The sequence below is a fragment of the Hippocampus bargibanti genome, linkage group LG14 (assembly GCF_051943395.1).
Source record: "Hippocampus bargibanti isolate YZ-2025 linkage group LG14, ASM5194339v1, whole genome shotgun sequence".
Classification (NCBI taxonomy): Eukaryota; Metazoa; Chordata; class Actinopteri; order Syngnathiformes; family Syngnathidae; genus Hippocampus; species Hippocampus bargibanti.
The window spans coordinates 5,737,362-5,756,530 of record NC_142747.1 but is presented as its reverse complement, the minus strand read 5'-3'; the positions used below and the strand labels follow the sequence as shown (position 1 = coordinate 5,756,530).

Here is a 19,169-nt window from a genome sequence, read left to right as displayed (position 1 = left end):
TATGATTAACCAAATTCCATTTTTAAAACCTTCTGAGTGAAGGTAAAATAAACAAAGATGGCTGATTCCGCTAACTGTTCGTCCTTCGGGTTCATACAATACTTAACTTGTTCCAAATGTTAAATTTTCTCTTAAAATATATACATACAGTAAAGTCTCGTTATATCGATATCGGATATATCGATAGTCCCGGTTATATCGATACTATTTCTATGCACGCACGGAGAAAATTACATGCAAACAGGGTCTGATATATCGATAGTCCCGGTTATATCGATATTTTTTCGGACTCCCTTGAATATCGATATAACGAGACTTTACTGTACATAAAACCCAACTTACGACCGGCTTGACTTACGACCACCCATACTTACGACCATGACCCCCACGCCCTATTTTTAAAATTTTAATTCTATGCCTGGCATCGCAACAGCTAGCAGGCCAGTAATGCATACAACAATTTTGGCGAGCCAACCAGCATCTCACTCTTGCACTGCAATTGACCGTGTGATGGCACCTGAGGGGGGCGTTTGCGAGTCATTTAGCCTCTGAGTTGCTATTCAACATTTTGAATGTATTTCGACTTACGACCATTTTGACTTACGACCGTTTGGTCAGAACGGAACTTGGTCGTAAGTCAGATGTTACCTGTACATGGGGAGGGAGAGAGGGCGGGGAGAGAGAGAGTGAGAGAGAGAGAGATAAGGATAATGATGAATGAAACACTCTTGGTCTCATTTTTTTTATTTTTGTTTTAATTCACATGCGTCAAGACTTACAAACTATCCGCCTTCCCTTTTCATACATTGGATAATTTCATCTTGGTACGGCGCCGCATGTGCAACATTGATTCATGTTGAGTATAAGAACATGTTGGGTATAAGAACAAATTTACACACTTGTGTGTAAATCCCACTTACACAGTGGGAGTTTGCAAAGAGACTGGGGTTCACCCACAACCCACAATAATTTTATTTCTTCAAGCTTTCATTCAAATGTGGAAAAATATCATCAAAATTTTAATTTTAGAGGGGTTTAGCCTGATTTTGCCACCCTAAGATGCTTTTTAGCGGCCTGTCTGATCCACTTCCAAAAATAGGTCAGCTCCAACATGCGAGCTTCCCGTACGGAAGGCGGGTCAAGGTCATTGGCGTAGCGCAGGTCCAGGTGATGCGCACCCTCCGGAATCATGATGGACACCAGGGATTCGGACACATTGTACGTCACTCCGCCTGAAGACCATGGGTCCAGATCGCCATTACTGAGAAACAGCAAGCAGACAACACTTGAGGATAGGTTCACATTTCAGTCCAAATAATTTGACTGGTGACATTTTTTTTTAATCCAGAAAGGTACCGCTTTTCTGTTAAATGAATATATTTATATTTTAATGTTAAAAAAATAATAGTTCCACAAAATGGATTCTTGTCGGCATACCTGAAAATGATGTTGCTGTGCGAAGCAATTTCTTTCCCGCCGAATAGCACCCCCGCCCAATCGGGGCGCGGCCTGACGCCAAACATGGCGTGACATTCATCAGAGAAGGCCTGGAAATTCCACTCGGCAGGCTCGAACATGTCCCGGACTCCATCGGTGCACATGGGCATCACCATCTCCGTGCAGGCCTGAGGAGGAGAAGCCTCTCGTTTAACGTGGAATCTAATTTTCTAGTCCCAAATCACTGGTTCACAGGCCACAACGATAGATGGAAGAAAAAATAATCATCATCATAATTGTAACTTCAACTAATTTGCTCGTTGCAACCCCTCACCTGGTAGTCCCAGCCAAGTATACCAAGGCTCCCTGTGGCCGTCTCGGAGGTGTTGAGGCAGGAGGAGCTTCCTGTGTAGTTGAAGTAGACCTTGGCTGCTTGGGACACACCGTGAAGGAGCTGCCTATCTGACGCCGCCGAATCCATGGCCAGGTACTTGCACGCGACCTGGAGAACAACAAAACTCAACATTGTGCTAGATCAGGGGCCGGGAACATGTGGCTCACGAGCCACATGTTATATGGCTCTTTTGATGATTGCATCTGGCTCGCAGATAAAACTAAATACAGGTAACATCTGACTTACGACGAGCTAGACTTACGACCACCCGTATTTATGACCACAACCTCCTATTTTTTTAATTTTAATTCTATGCCAGGCACCGCAACAAGCGAGCAGGCCGGCAACGTGTACAACAATTTTGGCCTGCCGGCCAGCATCTCGCTCTCTCTCAGCAATCGACCGTGTGATGGCACCAGGGGAAGGGGTTGCGAGTCATTTAGCCTCAGAGTCTCCATTCAACATTTTGAATGGATTTCGACTTACGACCATTTTGACTTACCACCGTTTGGTCGGAATGGAACTCAGTCGTACGTCGGATGTTACCTGTACATATTCTCGCTCTTTTGCTGTTCATTTCCTGTTTAGGCTGCAGCTGGCTCAAAGCACAATTTGATTAGATGATACCGACTTGATGTTAGTTAGTTGATGTTGAAACAGGTAAACGCCCCCTTTTGAATAAGCGGGTGGGTAAAAAAAGAAGACGGGTATCGTACACTTCAGGTTGAATGGACCAAAGCATTTGCCTTTGTTGAGAGAAAAGGTTCTGCCGTGATTGTAATTTGCAATGAAACAATATCATCGATGAAACAGTTGAATGTTAGTGGCACTTTGACAACCCCCATGCTAACGTTAGCATCACTATATTCTGCGAGAGACAGCAAAAAGCAAGCGTGCAAGCTAATGAGCAGTGTGAAGGCTAGCAAGCAGTAAGTTCACTTATGGAGCCGGCAAGTTGACTTTCATTCCGATAGTTTGGCTGGATTTTTACTAATCATGAGGAACGGAAAACTATTCATATTAATGGTGAGTATTATCACAAAGATATTTTAAATAATAAATTCTGCCATTTTATTGAAATCACACATACATATACATATGTGTGTGTGTGCGTGCATGTGCGTTTCTGTGTGTGTGTGTGGCGCTCACTGAAAAACTGTTCTAAATATTTTGCTTGTGTGGCTCTCTTAGTCAAAAAGGTTTCCGACCCCTGTGCTAGACTGTAATTTCACTAAAATTTCAGAAGGCCCGTTGTCGGTTTAATGGTTGATATCAGCTTTTGTCACTGTTATCTTAGAATTTGGGTGTTGGGTTTGGAGGTTAGTCTTCCCATGGGGTCTAACAGAGCTAACAGCTGCTTTCTTTGCAAAACATTGTTATTTCTCCCAATTGACCTGAATGCTTCTCGTTTCTACCTCAACTCGTCACACGCTGCGGTCCCCGTTACTCCTCTGCCCCCACTCAGCACGTATTATCTGCTTTTCTACGGGTCTGTCTCTCCAGAAGTAAGGCTAAACGGTCATCGGGAGGTTGCTTTAATGTATGCGAACCCTATGGGCGGCGTAAGCGCTTTAGGCTGAGAAGTTTTTTTTTTTGAAATGACAAAGCTAATGTGATTATGTGGGCCAGTGTGAGAAGAGGGGCCATTGAGAGCTTAGGGGTGTTGGCAGAGATGAATGTATAAAGCTAATCCTGGCTGAAAAGTAAGGAGAAGACGCCACCCCCACCCTTCCGCTGCTCTTTTTTTTCTGCCATGGTGTAAATCTTCGCTTGGACGTGTCCTCCGCCGTCGTCATCCATCGACCACCACCAAGCCCTCGCACAAAAGCCTCAGTAACAACACTTGCGGGGGTACAAAAACAACAGGGCCCATTTTTGGGGGGGAGGGGTCAACTAGAAAACCGTAACAAAAGCAACAAAAAAGCTGATGCTCAACCCCGCCCCCCCCCCCCCAAAAAAAAAAAAATCACTCTCACTTACCCTGACTGTGAAACCAAACATACTCGCGGTTCAGTAATGGTAAACTGAGTTTTATTTTGTCGATTTGTGAGTAAATGTCAGTGATGCGCACTAGGTGGCAGCAACAAACTTGACAGCAAGCTCCAGGTTGGCTGTTCGTCGTGAACCGTTCTTTGAGTTGTTCATTGTCAGAATTCCAAGTTGAGTTTTTAACAAAATAGAGCAAAATACTAACAAAACTAGCATTTACTCAGAGGCATATGTTCTAACTTAAATATGCTTAACCGACAGTGAACGAGCGAGTATTTTGACTTTGACTTCAAGCCTTGACGGAGGGAAACAAAAGAGCTTTTTTTTGCATTCTAATTGGGTCGTGATGCTAAATCCAACGCACGGCCCCTCCCCGTGTTCCGACATGGACGCCATAAATCCCGGCGAATTTCACATGCAAATCAGGCGCCACAGCGTTTTATGTGACAAAAGCATTTACAGGCCGCCATGGAAAAAGTCTGCAAAACAACAAGGAGGAATCTGGATGGATGCCTTCTTGTAAGATACAGTTACGCGAACGTCCGTGTTGACAATAGTAGCACTGTGTAAAAATCGCTAAAAAAGGGGAAAAAAACAAACACATTTTTATCATGACAATTTTTAAAGTGGTAACTGATGTGAAAGGTTTGAAAAGCACACCATTGTACAATAAATATTAGCCGAAGACGTACAGTACAGCACTATAATACACTGTGAAAAGTAGTGCTAGCAGTAATGCTACAGCAAACACATCAGGAGAGACGTCCCGGTTGATACACCAGCACCTAAATAAGTGTATCCGAGGCCACCATTGCTACAAAAGTGTTCTTCCAACGACCTGGTGTGACTCGGGATGACATTTGAGGCCAAATTCACATGCGATTGTTTTGTGTCAGTACCTGAATGGGCCACCGCGGAAGCGGCTGCAGAAAGTTGGCCTTGTAGGGGTAGTCCACCATCGCCAGGTTCACCCACGTCTCTTGGAGCCAACTCTTGAACGCCGACACGTCCTTGTCAGTCTTGAGTGTCGAACACAAGCTGAACTCCTCAGACAACCACTCCAGACCCGATGCTGTGCACCAGAAAACAGATGTTTGCAATTTTTTTTAATGGGTTTATCTCGAATTACCCCAACAGTTTTCATTGGTTAGCTTCGTCTGGCCATATTGGGCTGCATGCCGTACCAGTGGCGGAGAGGTTATTGATGGCACCCCACGACGCTCGGATGTTCGTGTCACAGTTGGTTCCACTTTTGGCAAAGTCCTGCGTAACTACCTTGGAGAAGTCTCCACATGGCACCATGCCTGAGAACTGCCATATTGGCGCCGACGAGGCCAGGGCACTAGGGAGGAGAAATAAACCAACAAAAAAACAAATAAATAGAAATAATCATAAAGGAATAACTCAATAAATAGATATATATATATTATTAAAAAACGAGAATATGTTTGTTTGCTCCCTCTTTTTAATGTCTTTGAGAGTTAAACTCATGTCCTAACACTACTTATTGCAAGCATCCACCATGTTCGATGACAGATAAGGTGATATTACTGATTCAGGAACAAATTTGTCTCCATCCAGGTTGTCATATCCTCACCCGATAACAACGTCGGGGTATTTCATCCTGAGCCAGGCAGCCAGCATGCCGCCATAAGAGCCGCCGATGGCGATGACTGGGCTGTGCTGGGCTCCAGCTCTGTTGAGCTTCAAATGATGGATCACAACGGCAAAATCCGCCAGGGCCTGCTCAGCTGTCAAGTAGTTGAGGTGTTTGCTGTCCTGCACACCAAAAAAATGTACGTTTTGACACTGTCTACATCAGGGATGGGCATTTTTTTCCAGTGCAAAAGGCTCTATCATTCAATGACAGTACAAAACTGCTAAACCCGAAACCAATATTAACTGCAAGAACAATCTTTTTTTAGTCACTCAACTCACGCTGAAAGAGTCCGCTCCAAACGGCATGGACTCTCCATAGTAGCGATGTTCGGCAAAGACCAACATGGCTCCCAGGTCTCCTGCAACATCCCACATGAAGCCCTGGACCAGAATAAGGACAGTCAGTCGATTATAAATGATATTCTCAGAGTTGAACGTGCCCCTACTCACAAGTTCTGGGCAGTCAATTATTATTATTATTATAATAATAATAATAATAATAATAATAATAATAATAATAATAATAATAATTATTATTATTATTATTATAATAAGATTACTATCATTATCATTAACATTATTAGCATTATAAGCATGATTAGCATTATTATCATTATTATTATCATTATTATCGTTATAAATATCATCATTATTATCATTATTATTATTATTGAGCAGACATGTTATGTTGTGCAGAAAAGGTATGAAAGACATGACTTGACAAGCAAACTTACAGTGTTGTTGCAGAACCAGGTGATGTCACCTTCATTGCCCGTGTAGAATAAAATGGGACCACCAGGCGAGTGCCATTGCTTGTCGGCCACCAGGTAGCGCTGTTTGAAAGTGCCGTCTTCTACGAAACCAAAATGGTCGATCTGAGGGAGGCAAAAAAATGGATTCATGTAACTTTGGTCATCGAGATAGTTTATGGTGGTGTGAGGGTCAATGGAGTGGGTATCTGACCCCACGCTGGATTTGGAGCTTCGGGCAACGTCATGAGCGTAATTTATACATTCTGCAGTAATGACTTCACCCCACGGTATATGACTCAGTTGTCAAACATCGAAGACACTCCCAGAATAAATGTTTTTATTTGCCTCCCAAGCACCATCTTCAGTCCCAGCGCGGATACAAAGGAGGCAGTAACTTTAGCAGGCAATGACAGCAGAAAGATTCAAAGCATCCATTCAGCCTCGGCTTGGCAGCGTGTGGACGTACCATAATAGCGTGGGGATGGGGGCACTTTGGCAGGGTGGCATACTACCGTGGGGTCATGTGCAGTGTAATTGTGTGAACAAAAGCTTTAAAATGTGCATGTGTGTCCTTTTAAAAGGTCATTTTGGGGGGGCGGGGGGATTGTTGTTTTGAATAATCACATAATGTCCTTTACGCTGACATTTTTTTAAGGTCACATTGAATCATGTCTGCTTTTTTTATTCAGTTAACTGATTTTAAAGAATCACAGACAAAATGCTGATCTTTTTCTTTTATTTGAAACCATTCCATTTTTGAAATATGAAATTCATAATTTCTCCGTTGCGAAGTACACTTTGGCCTTCATTCGGGGTAATCTGTATATGAACGTGATAATAATGTTGCAGGATAATTCTGAGTGATTCACGACCTCGCAAAAAGGTTTGAACTTGCGTTTATTGCCTCAATGTGGAGCCAAAGTACACCTTTTGTTGGAATGAAAAGATAGCACAGCACTCACTAACATTCGGTATTTGCGCGAATTACCCACCAGATGGCACCAAAGCAAAGTGAACTATGAGAACAGGGCCGTTTGGAAATTTCCCTGCGCCCAATGGCGAATTTTTTTTTCGTTGCAAGCTGCCCTGACATCAAAATAGCTGCCATCCGGTCAACTTTGGACATTGTACTTGAAACTTTTGTGTCCATGCCGTTTTGAAAGACAAACAATTTTGTCTTTATTGAAGCCGGTGTTGGACTAAATTAACGTTATTATTATTTTTAGCATAACACTGTTATGACCAATTTCTTGTCACATGTTTAAAATGTGTTTATCTATCTGTTTGTTTACTTATACATTCTTGAGAAGAGATGCTACCAAGTTCGTTTTGGAGCATCAAAAAGCATACCTGTCAAGTTGACGGTTTCACCGTAATTTGTACAAGTGAGCAGTGATATTTAAATGCGTACAGTTATATTTGAAATATGTACGTTTTCCATCCACAACGTTTTTTTTCTGGATTTGATTTTGTCACTGTTACGGCAACGAGACAATGAAACAAATTTGTCTGTGGCAGTTTGATGGCGAGAATCTCGCGTTGCAATTAGCAGGAAAAGCTAAAAGCCTATCAACGAACAATTTTTTCTAAACAAAACCACACACTCATCCGATTCTGACTCAAAGATTGCATCAGAAAGTTAACTTTGTCAATTGACCTATTTTAATTTCGTTTACGAAATTATTGTTAAAGGACAACCGACATCACTTTTTTGTTTTTTAACTGACATCAGAAAAACGTTTTATAGGATCTAAAATACCCAAAACACGCAGCATGATATTTTTAGTAAAATGCAAAACACCAATAAAAATGACTTAAAGTGTTCAAAATTGGCAAAAAGTGGCAAAAAAATTGAGCTGCGAATTGGGCATTTTCAGAAAGCCCCGCCCCCAGTTCGTGACGTCACGCCAAGACATTTGCAAAGAAGAAGTGAATCAAAACCATGCTAGTGAATCAAAACAATGGCTTCAGATTCGGAGAATATGCTTTCTTGTTACACATCCAGTTATGAATATGATTCAAATAGTTCTGAAGAGGAAAGCATACATGTTTGCGATCGATTAAAGAATTTATTTGTCCCATTTTGAGGCAACATTGGGGGAAAATCTGATAGAGTGTTTTTATGCCCATTCGTAAACATTATGTTATTCCAGTTTAGCTTAGTACATTTTATGTCATATTATGTTTACATCAGTACATATTATGTTATTGCATGTTTAATTTAGTCTACATGGATCTATGAAGTTTATTAGTTGAATCGTTGTGAAAGCAGGATGTAACAAGTATCAAGTTTCAGTCTAAATGTTCTCTCAACAAAGTTGTCCATAGCTGATTGGACAACAGATCGCTGCTGTGTGACTTCCAATACTTGTCCGTAGCTGATTGGACAACAGATCGCTGCTGTGCCTTTTCAAAACTAGGTTGAGCGGGAGGGCTCTTTCTCTGTGTGCTTTTGTTCTTCTTGTGTTCGTGTGCTCTTAGCTCCCCGCTCTAACTAGAGATGTTCTCTTTTTGTTTCACTAGAATAAAGTAGTTTTTGTTCACCATCTATCGTCCTCGATGATATTTTTATCACAGAACTTTGTTGAACACCGAACCAGATGAGAAACAAGAATTAGAACCGAACAAATCTCTCACCCTGTGGCCACCTCCGTTTCCACAGGCTGATAAATTCCTTATATGGCGCTTGGACGCCCTCTTCTGGCCTTCTGGCGGCTTTTGGGTGCAACACGAGGTCCCCAGACCAAACAAGTACAGCAAAATACATTGACGGGATGGAAGGACCGCTAAAATGCGTCTTTTTTACGGTCGGGGGCGGTCCTTTAGTGACGTCACGTACGGACTCGTCACCAACTCAAAAACAAGACTTCCTGAATATTTAGTGCGAGTCGTAAAACCTAAAATATTGCTATATGAGGTGGAATCTTTGTAAAATACGCTCAGTAGAAGTCATTTGAAGCCATTTTACAAATTATGGACACAACTTGTCCGGAGATGTCGGTTGTCCTTTAATTATGCACTGTAAATTTACTTCAAGGAGTAAAGACGGCTCCGGACAAGTTGAGTCCATAATTTGTAAAATCACTTCAAATGACTCGCGCGTCTCAGATTATCCTCAGAGGCGCGCACCATTCAAGATGTAATCCGATTACCATTTAGTGTTACTCCGGGTGAGAGAATTTCACATGCTCGCAAGAGACCAACAAAAACAGCAAAAAAAATTATTCATGTTCTTCACAGGAAAGTGCAAAGCTATTTCAATGGCTTTCCTTTAAAGGACAACCGACGCCTTCGGCCAAGTTGTGTCCATAATTTATAAAATCACTTCAAATGACTTCTACTGAGCGTGTTTTACAGAGATTCCACGGCATATAGCTATATTTTACCTTTTAAGACTCGCACTGAATATTCAGTAAGTCTTGTTTTCGAGTTGATGACGATCCCCACGTGACGTCACGTTTGGAACGCCCCTGACCGAGAAAGCGACACACAATGCATTTTGCTGTACTTTGTTTGGTCTGAAAACTTTGTGTTGATCCGTGTTGATGGCAAAATTAGAAGGAAAACACATAAATAATGCGATGGTGAATCGTTGTGTGTTGCACCAAGACAACTACAGTGGTACCTCGGTTCTCGAACGCCTCACAGTTCGAACAAATCGGAGTTCGAACAAAATATTCGAGATATTCTTGCTTCGTAGTTCGAACACCAATCGGTGTTCAAACGCCAATACAACGCGTGAGGGCGTATGCGAGGGTGGGGTGCTGAGCGGTGTACGGGTGTATCGCTCTCTCCGTGACCAACTGTTGTCACTTGCGGACGTGCTGCGTTTTGCTCTAGCGTTTAATATAGGTGTACGAAGAGTTTTAGCCCCTAATCATGCCTCCAAAGAAAGTAAGTGCTGCTAAAAGTGACAAAAGAAAAGTAGTGCGTACAACTATTGCATTTAAGAAAGAAATAATCGCAAAATATGAAGGAGGTGTGCGAGTGTCTGATCTGGCTAGGGAATACAGCGTGCCGAAATCTACGATCAGTACGATATTAAAGAATAAGGAGGCTGTGAAATCTAGTGATGTGGCTGTGGGAGTGAGAGCAAGTGTCATTGGATAGATATTTAAAGAGAAAAGAACATCCTGTAGCCGAGTCATCCGTAGCTGTCACGTTCCGAGCGACAGTGACGGCAGCTGACTCGTCGGAACGTAGTGGAATGTTTGTGATCCCAAAGCAGGTGGCAGAGACGTATACTACCCAAGCAGGATGTTTATTCACAAATAAAAGAAAATACAGCGAGTAAGAAGGCAAAGGGTGATCCGACCCGCTTACTACGCCAAAAAGCAAATGGCACACGAGGGTGCAAAATTACGCAATCCCGTAAAATGACATAAATTTACGGGACGCAGGGAAAATACCTCGGACAGGATACACTTGCGCATCGAAGGAAGAGTCCAGGTACGGTGGCGAGTTGAGTCAATCATCCAGCATTGGCGAGGTGATCGCGAACCGTATAAATGCCCCATGTCCGTGATTAGAGAATTGACAGCAGGTGGAGAACGGCCGGGAGAGGAAGCCCCGCTCCCCGCTGTCAACTCGCAAGTGACAGGAGCAAAGAGATGTTTTCGTTTTTTGGAAGAAAAAAAAAAACGCTTTTCGAACAGGGTCCTGGAACGAATTATGGTCGAGAACCGAGGTATCACTGTATTTGATATTCGCTGACACAACTTCCCAGCAGACAAATCAGCCCATTTCCGACGAAGCTTGGGCGCCATCTTGTGCATTTTCTGGGACACTACATTGCAGTCCAGATACCATTGACGGCTCGAATTGGTATGAGAGGACTCTTTTAATCGATTGCAAACATTTATGCTTTCCTCTTCAGAACTATTTAAATCATATTCATGACTGGATGAGTAACAAGAGAGCATCTTATTCGAATCTGAAGCCATTGTTTTAATTCTCGAGCAAGGCAAGACGTCTTGGCGTGATGTCACGAACAAGGGGGCGGGATCTTCTGAAACTGGACACTTCCGGTTTCATTTTGAAGTCGTTTTTGGACACTAAGTCATTTTTTATTGGTGTTTTTCATTTGACTAAAAATATCAGCCTGCGTGTTTTGGGTGTTTTAGATGCTCTAAAACTTTTTTCTGATGTCAGTTAGGAAACCAAAATTAAACTTACATATCTGTGAACTATGATTCTGTCTTGCATAATTGATAGGTAAGGTATATGCGAAGCTAGATTTTCAGACAGTGAACATGCATTTTCACATGTCAGAAAAATTAACACCATGTATAAGAAATCAATGGGAGTCAACACACTCACAAACAACCTTCAGGTTAAACTGAATTGCGTGCTCAAGTGCCATTAAGTGGAATCATCAAAATAGATAATAATAATAATAATCTTCTTTTCCTTTCGGCTTTTCCCCTCAGGGGTCGCCACAGCGAATCAATGTCCTCCATCTATCCCGGTTTTGTGCATCCTCTTCTCGCACACCAGCTATCTTCATGTCCTCTTTGACCACATCCATAAAACTCCTCTTCGGTGTTCCTCTCGGTCTCCTGCCTGGCAGTTCAAGGCTCAGCATCCTTCTCCCTATATAGTCACTCTCTCTCCACTGGACATGTCCAAACCATCTCAGTCTGGCCTCTCTGACTTTCTCTCCAAAGCCTCTAATATGAGTTGTCCCTCTAATGTACTCATTCCTGATCCTATCCAACCTGGTCACTCCCAAAGAAAACTTCAACATCTTCAACTCTGCTACCTCCAGCTCTGTTTCCTGTCTTTTCTTCAGTGGCACTGTCTCCAGTCCAAATATCATGGCTGGTCTGACTACGGTTTTATACACTTTTCCTTTCATCCTAGCTGAAACCCTTCTATCACACATCACACCTGACATTTTTCTCCAGCCGCTCCAGCCTGCCTGGACACGCTTCTTCACCTCTTTTCCAAACTCCATTGCCCTGGACAGTTGACCCCAAGTACTTCAAATCCTCCACCTTCTTTATCTCTTCCCCCTGTAGCATCACTCTTGCACTTGGATCCCTCTCATTCATACACATATATTCTGTCTTGCTGCAACTGATCTTCATTCCTCTCCTTTCCAGGGCATATCTCCACATCTCTAGTTTATCCGCCACCTGTTCCCTGTTCTCGCTACAGATCACAATGTCATCTGCAAACATCATGGTCCAAGGAGATTCTTGTCTAACATCGTCTGTCAGCCTGTCCAGCACCATAGCAAACAAGAAGGGGCTCAGAGCTGACCCCTGGTGGAGTCCCACCTCCACCTTGAATTCCTCAGTCATACCGACAGCACACCTCACAACTGTCTTACAGTCATGATACATGTCTTGCACCGCTCTGACAAACTTTTCCGTCACTCCAGACTTCCTCATGCAATGCCACAGCTCTTCTTTGGGGACCCGGTCATATGCTTTCTCCAGATCTACAAAGACACAATGCAATTCCTTCTGACCTTCTCTGTACATTTCTATCAGCATTCTTAAAGCAAACATTGCATCTGTCGTACTCTTTTTTGGCATGAAGCCATACTGCTGCTCACAAATGTTCACTTCTGCTCTTAGTCTAGCTTCAACTACTCTTTCCCAGAGTTTCATTGTATGGCTCATCAACTTTATTCCTCTGTAGTTCGTACAACTCTGCACATCTCCTTTGTTCTTAAAAATGGGCACGAGTACACTTCGTCTCCATTCTTCAGGCATCTGTTCACCATCTAAGATCTTGTTGAAGAACCCAGTCAGGAACACCACCGCCACCTCTCCAAGACACTTCCATACCTTGATTGGTAAATTATCAGGCGCGAGTGCCTTTCCCCCCTTCATCCTCTTCAGCGCCCTCCTCACTTCATCCTTGCTAATGTTTGCTACGTCTTGGTCCACAACAGTCACGTCTTCTAGTCTTTGTTCCTTCTCATTTTCCTCATTCATCAATTCTTCAAGTACTCTTTCCATCTTGCATCACACTACTGGCACCTGTTAATACAATGCCATCTCTATCCTTAATCACCCGAACCTGCTGCAGGTCCTTACCATCTTTGTCTCTCTGTCTCGTCAGCCTGTAAAGATCAGTCTTGCCTTCCTTGCTGTCCAGCCGAGCATACAAGTCATCATAGGCCTCTTGTTTGGCGTTTGCCACCTGTACTTTCACTGTGCGCTGCATCTCCTTGTACTGCTGTCTACTCTCGTCCGTCCTCTCAGTGTACCACTTCTTCTTTGCTAACCTCTTTTTCTGTATACACTCCTGCACCTCCCCATTCCACCACCAAGTCTATTTATCTACCTTTCTTCCACTCGATACACCAAGTACTTTCCGACCTGTGTCTCTGATTATGTTCGCTGTACAGTGAGACCTCAACTTACGAACTTAATTGATTCCCAGACAGAGTGTGTAAGGCAAAAAGTGTGTATCTCAAAAAAAAATTACCATAGGAAACCATTAAAATGGGAATAAGCCGTTCCCGGGTTTCCATAAAATATACTTTTCAACTAAATAAGCCTTAAAACTACACATAGCACACCTTATTCTATGTGTAATAAATGTGCTATTGTATTGTAATGAAAGAAATACACTGCATTGTATCATAAAGTCACTTTATTTACATTTGTGGTGGCTTGATGGAATCGCGTTGGAGGTCAAAGGGAATTGCTGTTTGGAAAGAGAGGCGCATTACATGATGAATGTAATTAAAGAAAAACTTTACTAAATAAAGTTTTATTTACCTTTTTGATGGTCGTTGATGGCTTATGGAAGGAGAGTCACCTTCCATAAGGACTGTTGGTAACTTAACCTCTGGTGCTATTCGGTCGTGTGCTTCCGCCGAAGATCACTCCGCCAGCCGTGGTGGGTGTGTATTATGAAAATAGTGCTTATTATAAGGTTTAATTTTCATAAATTTGACGTTTGTAAGAAAAAAAGTTTGTAAGATGAGGTGTTTGTAAGTTGAGGTCTCACTGTAATTTGCCAGTCATCTGGAAGGACCTCTTGCCCACCCAGTGCTTGTCTTACCTCCTTCCTAAATGTCATGCAACACTCTTCCTTTTTCAACTTCCACCATTTTGTCCTAACTTCAGCCTTTGGTTTCTTCATCTTCCTCACTGTCAGCGTCATCCTACACACCATCAACCTATGCTGTCTGGCTACAGTTTCACCAACCACTACTTTGCAGTCACTGATTTCCTGTAGATGGCGCCGTTGACACAAAATGTAGTCTACCTGTGTACTTCTGCCTCCACTCTTATAGGTCACCCTATGTTCCTGTCTCTTCTAAAAGAAAGTATTCACAATAGCCATTTCCATTCTCTTAGCAAAGTCAACCACCATCTGTCCTTCAGCGTTCCTCATCTGGAGTCCAAACTTACCCATCACCTCCTCATCATCTTTGTTTCTTGCGCCAACATGTCCATTGAAGTCTCCCCCAATTACAACCCTCTCACTTCTCGGGATGTTCTGTATGACTTCAAAGTCCAACCAAAATTTCTCCTTCTCCGCCAGCTCACATCCTACTTGTGGGCATACCCACAAACAACATTGAACATCACGCCTTCAATTTCTAACTTCAGACTCATCATTCTATCTGATACTCTTTTTACTTCTAAGACATTCCTAACAAACTCCTCTTTTAAGATAACCCCAACTCCATTTCTCTTTCTGTCTTGACCATGATAGAACAACTTAAACCCTGACCCTAAGCTTCTAGCCTTGCTCCCTTTCCACCTGGTCTCCTGGACACACAGTATGTCTACCTTCCTTCTCTGCATCATGTCAACCAGCTCTCTACCTTTACCTGTCATTGTTCCTACATTCAAAGTTCCTACTCTTAGTTCTATACTTTTGGCGTTCTATTTCTCTCTTTTCCTCCGGGCACACCTCCTTCCTCTCCTTCTTCGACCAACTGTAGTCCATTTTCCACTGGCACCCTGAAGGTCAACAGTACCAATGGCGGCCGTTGTTAACCCGGGCCTCGACCGATCCAGTACGGGATTCATAGGTTTGATTCGCATATTTGTTTGGCAATTTTTTTTACGTCGGATTCCCTTCCTCTGTATTTATACGGGCTTGGGACCGGCACAATAAGATACTGGCTTGTGCCCCCTTGTGGCTACATTAATAATATGAGAAGGTTTCTTCAGCCGTCATCTGTACAAATTTGAAGGTTTCGGACGTTTCGCCTACTATCCAAGAGGCTTCGTCAGCGAACTAAAGTCTGACTGGTCGTATCGGCCCTATTTATATATCCCTAATGTCCAGCCATGGCGGCGCCGGACACAGCTATGATAGGTCCCTAGTCTCAGGTTGGGGGAGCAGAGGACCACTCCCTGTGGCCCCACTTTCAAATTTGTACAGATGACGGCTGAAGAAACCTTCTCATCGATAGACCACTCCTGTACGACAGAGCTTACACAGATGGACATTAATAATAATAATAATAATAATAATAATACATTTTATTTCTAAGCGCCTTTAAAAACTCTCAATGACACTTTACAGTCACAGATGAGAAGGTTTCTTCAGCCGTCATCTGTACAAAAGTGAAGGTTTCGGACGTTTCGCCTCCTATCCAAGAGGCTTCGTCAGCGAACTAAAGTCTGACTGGTCGTATCGGCCCCATTTATATATCCCTAATGTCCAGACCTGGTGGCGCCGGACACAGCTATGATAGGTCCCTACTCTCAGGTTGGGGGAGGCGCGGGACCCCCCCCCTGTGGCCCCACTGATTGTTCCTACATTCCTGACTAACGATTGGCCTATTACACCCACTCCCCCCGGTATCACCTCATCAGCATAACGACCCTCATCAGCATTGCGAAAGTTGCTTAACCTGTTTTGCCTGAGCAGGCTATTGTATGAACGATCCAAATTGAACCTCACACCACCAGACCGGTTTAATGAAGGATTTTGTTGTTTTATAAGAATCGCCTCTTTTACCCCCCTTTCAAACCATCTATGTTCTTTCGCTAAGATTTTAACCTCATTGTCGTCAAATGAGTGGTTAGTAGCTTTTAGGTGCAAATGTACTGCCGATTGAGGCCCACTAGTATTATCCCTGCGATGTTGATAAAGTCTTTTTTTGAGAATTTGTTGAGTCTCCCCAATGTACTGCTCTTTACAATTTTCATTCTTACAATGTATGGAATAAACTACATTACTTTGTTTTTCATTTGGTAGCCTATCTTTTGGATGCACTAATTTTTGCCTTAACGTGTTTATCGGTTTGAAATAAGTAGGAATTTTATGTTGCCAAAGGACTCTTTGTAATTTTTCAGAAACTCCTGCAATGTACGGTACTGCTACTCCTCTCCTTTTAGAATCTTGAGAATTATTGGTTACGTTCGCTATTCTTTCTTTCTGACATTTGTTGAATGACCACTGAGGGTACCCACAGTTAGTGAGTGCTCTCCTGATATGTTTTGACTCCTTTTCTCTACCTTCAGTGCTAGTTGGTATTAGTTTAGCCCTATGCTGGAGGGTTCTGATAACTCCTAGTTTATGTTGTAAAGGGTGGTTAGAGTCAAAAAGTAAGTATTGGTCAGTGTGCGTAGCCTTCCTAAAGACTTCTGTTTTTACAGTCACAGGATAAGGATTGAAATGGCCAAAAGTGCTACATATCATTACAACAAGTCATTCTTACATTTTAGAATTCATGATGCAGCTTACATGTTAGAATTCATGATGCAGCTGAAGACATTGTTTATTGTTTGATTAAACCAGGCGATATACCAACAAATTCTTTTAAGAATTATTTTAGTTTCATTCTATATACGATATATAAAACATAAGATTAGTCACCATTTTGTAAGGGCAGACGCCATTATTTGTGATATTGCCAACCGCCTCGGGGTGACAGGTATGAAAAAGCCCAAGAATACTCTGACACACTCAGTATGCGCACCAGGTTGCCTGATAAGTAGTGCCACAATGTGGCCATGATGAGAATTACTGCTTTAACTCACATTTGTCGATTTGCCATGGGATGCTCAAAGAGGATATCCCGTTCAGATGAGGTCGCTGACTTTGTGACCCCGCTGGCACGCAGACAGCGTGGTAAAAAAAAAAAAGACGGTGTGACCGATGACCCTTTATGTGGCTCGCACGGATAGAAAGTGCATCGGATGTGTCGCAGCCTTGCGGACAAGACAATGTGCGAGGAAGGATGGAGGAAGTGTTCTTAATGGAGACACTGATGAGGAAGAAAGCTGTGGGTAGGTGGGTGGAGCAGGTGGAAGTAAAAAGCAAGTTTTATTGATTTCTACAAATAGTGTGACTATTTTATTTCCCGTATCTGATTTTAAGCGCTTTGTTCCAGCTTCAGCTGTTGTTAAAGCGCTATATAAATCAATATATATGTATTGTATTGTTCAACCATGACAATATCATACACATTGAGAAAGTATCGCAGCTATAGAAACACCCAAAACGTTTTTTGGGGTGTGGACGGCTCACTCAGGATGTGTGTGTGCTGATGTTCTCTTAACCAAAAATTGTCGTGTTTGCAAATAAAACACCATGGTTACATCACAGGAAAATCGTCCAATCAGAGAGCCATGTGGTACATTATACAATACCTGTCAAAGTATACATTCCCCTGTATTTTACGCATTTTTTTAATCATTTCAAATAATGTACACCTTACTATAACTTTTGTATTGGAAAAAAATGTATACCAATCTTACAAAGACAATTTTGGCTCAAATTCAGTTCATCTCAACTGCTGGTAGCCGATGACTATGCTGCCGCTGATCGCTACTATTGTCACGGCAAACCAGCAAAAATAATCCTCAATTGTATATATTTTTAATCGCTGCATAAATTCGGATTGATAATAGCATAACGTGCATATGCGCGGTAAACTGCATTTCCACTTGTGTTAGCATTTGTTTTAATCATTTCAGATCATGTGCGGCATACTGCAACTTTTATAAGGGAATTGTAATCATTAATAAGGGCAGCTATTAGACAAGGTTGACAGGTATGGTATATTGTATTCAATTAATTGAACCACCTGTCAGCACACAATGCATATCTGTTAAATTTGAGCTTTTTATTCCAGCCGTTATGTTTCAATGTTAGGATTTGTTCACTTTCAAAATTGCAACTGCAAGGGAGATTTTGGTGTACATCAACTGACCTGATCATAGGAAAAAAAAAAGTTCAATTGCTGTATCGATATAAGGTGTGAATAACTAGCGAAACCCTTTCCCCCCAAAAAAAAATATTTTTCGAAATACGTACGTGCAATGACAGCCAATTAATGGCATTATTTGAGACGTGCCAGGGATATGCTATATGTTGCGATCAACGTCCTCAAACCAAACCTCGTAAAGTAATTTAACATTTTAGTTGTTACCCTTTATATTTCATTGTTAACTTTTTTTTATCAGAACACAAAGACAAGTTGCACTGAGAATATTTGAAGTACTCCGGGGCACACGGAGCAAGGTTCAACTCACCTTCTGGTCCAAGTAAAAAGTTTCATAGCTGAGGGGAGTTTCGGGGGAGTGAAAGGAGCCTCCGTGTCCGCGGAATAGTTGCGTTTTAAAAGCGTGCAAACAGCCAACAAAACACAAAAGCACGTAGGGGAGTGCGGTTCTGTCCAAAAGCGACTTCCCAGCTCCTAACGTCATCTTTCTGCTGCGCTGTCAAGACACCCTCGGTCAGCACATTTTGGGGAATGACCGGATGAGTCCCTTTAAGGAGGAGGAAAGAGGAAGTAGATCGTGCTGTCGACGAGGCAGATTTGTTCTAAATTAAGATTAAGTGACAAATATCACAGGAACACTTAGTCATCCTAAAATAACAGTGTTATCTTCCTCCCGGACTTTTCTTAATGTGCATTTGAATTTAGGTCGCCGTCAGACGAGCACATGACTAATTTAAAGTCTTAGACCGCAGAGGATCATGGGAAATGCCGTTCTTTATCA

The 19,169-nt window shown here is 42.4% G+C and overlaps 1 protein-coding gene across 1 annotated transcript; it reads right to left on the bottom strand.

Moving 5' to 3' along the window:
* Positions 1–728: 728 nt before the first annotated feature.
* Positions 729–19,071, bottom strand: prcp (prolylcarboxypeptidase (angiotensinase C)). The gene is made up of 9 exons (XM_089014354.1): positions 18,699–19,071; positions 6,214–6,354; positions 5,759–5,860; positions 5,418–5,599; positions 5,005–5,162; positions 4,720–4,892; positions 1,772–1,939; positions 1,438–1,625; positions 729–1,261 (listed from the first exon to the last, which is right to left on the bottom strand). The coding sequence occupies exons 1-9, from the start codon at positions 18,870–18,872 to the stop codon at positions 1,036–1,038; spliced, it is 1,512 nt and encodes a 503-aa protein (XP_088870480.1). The 5' UTR covers positions 18,873–19,071; the 3' UTR covers positions 729–1,035.
* Positions 19,072–19,169: the final 98 nt, after the last annotated feature.

Bases quoted from the DNA above. Each gene is read 5' to 3' on its own strand.
- prcp (XM_089014354.1), bottom strand. From the start codon at position 18,872: ATGACGTTAGGAGCTGGGAAGTCGCTTTTGGACAGAACCGCACTCCCC. The intron at 5,163-5,417 runs GTGAGGATATGA...TCTCCTCCCTAG, and splicing joins TACCCCGACGTTGTTATCGG to TGCCCTGGCCTCGTCGGCGC. The intron at 4,893-5,004 runs GTACGGCATGCA...TCTGGTGCACAG, and splicing joins CAATAACCTCTCCGCCACTG to CATCGGGTCTGGAGTGGTTG.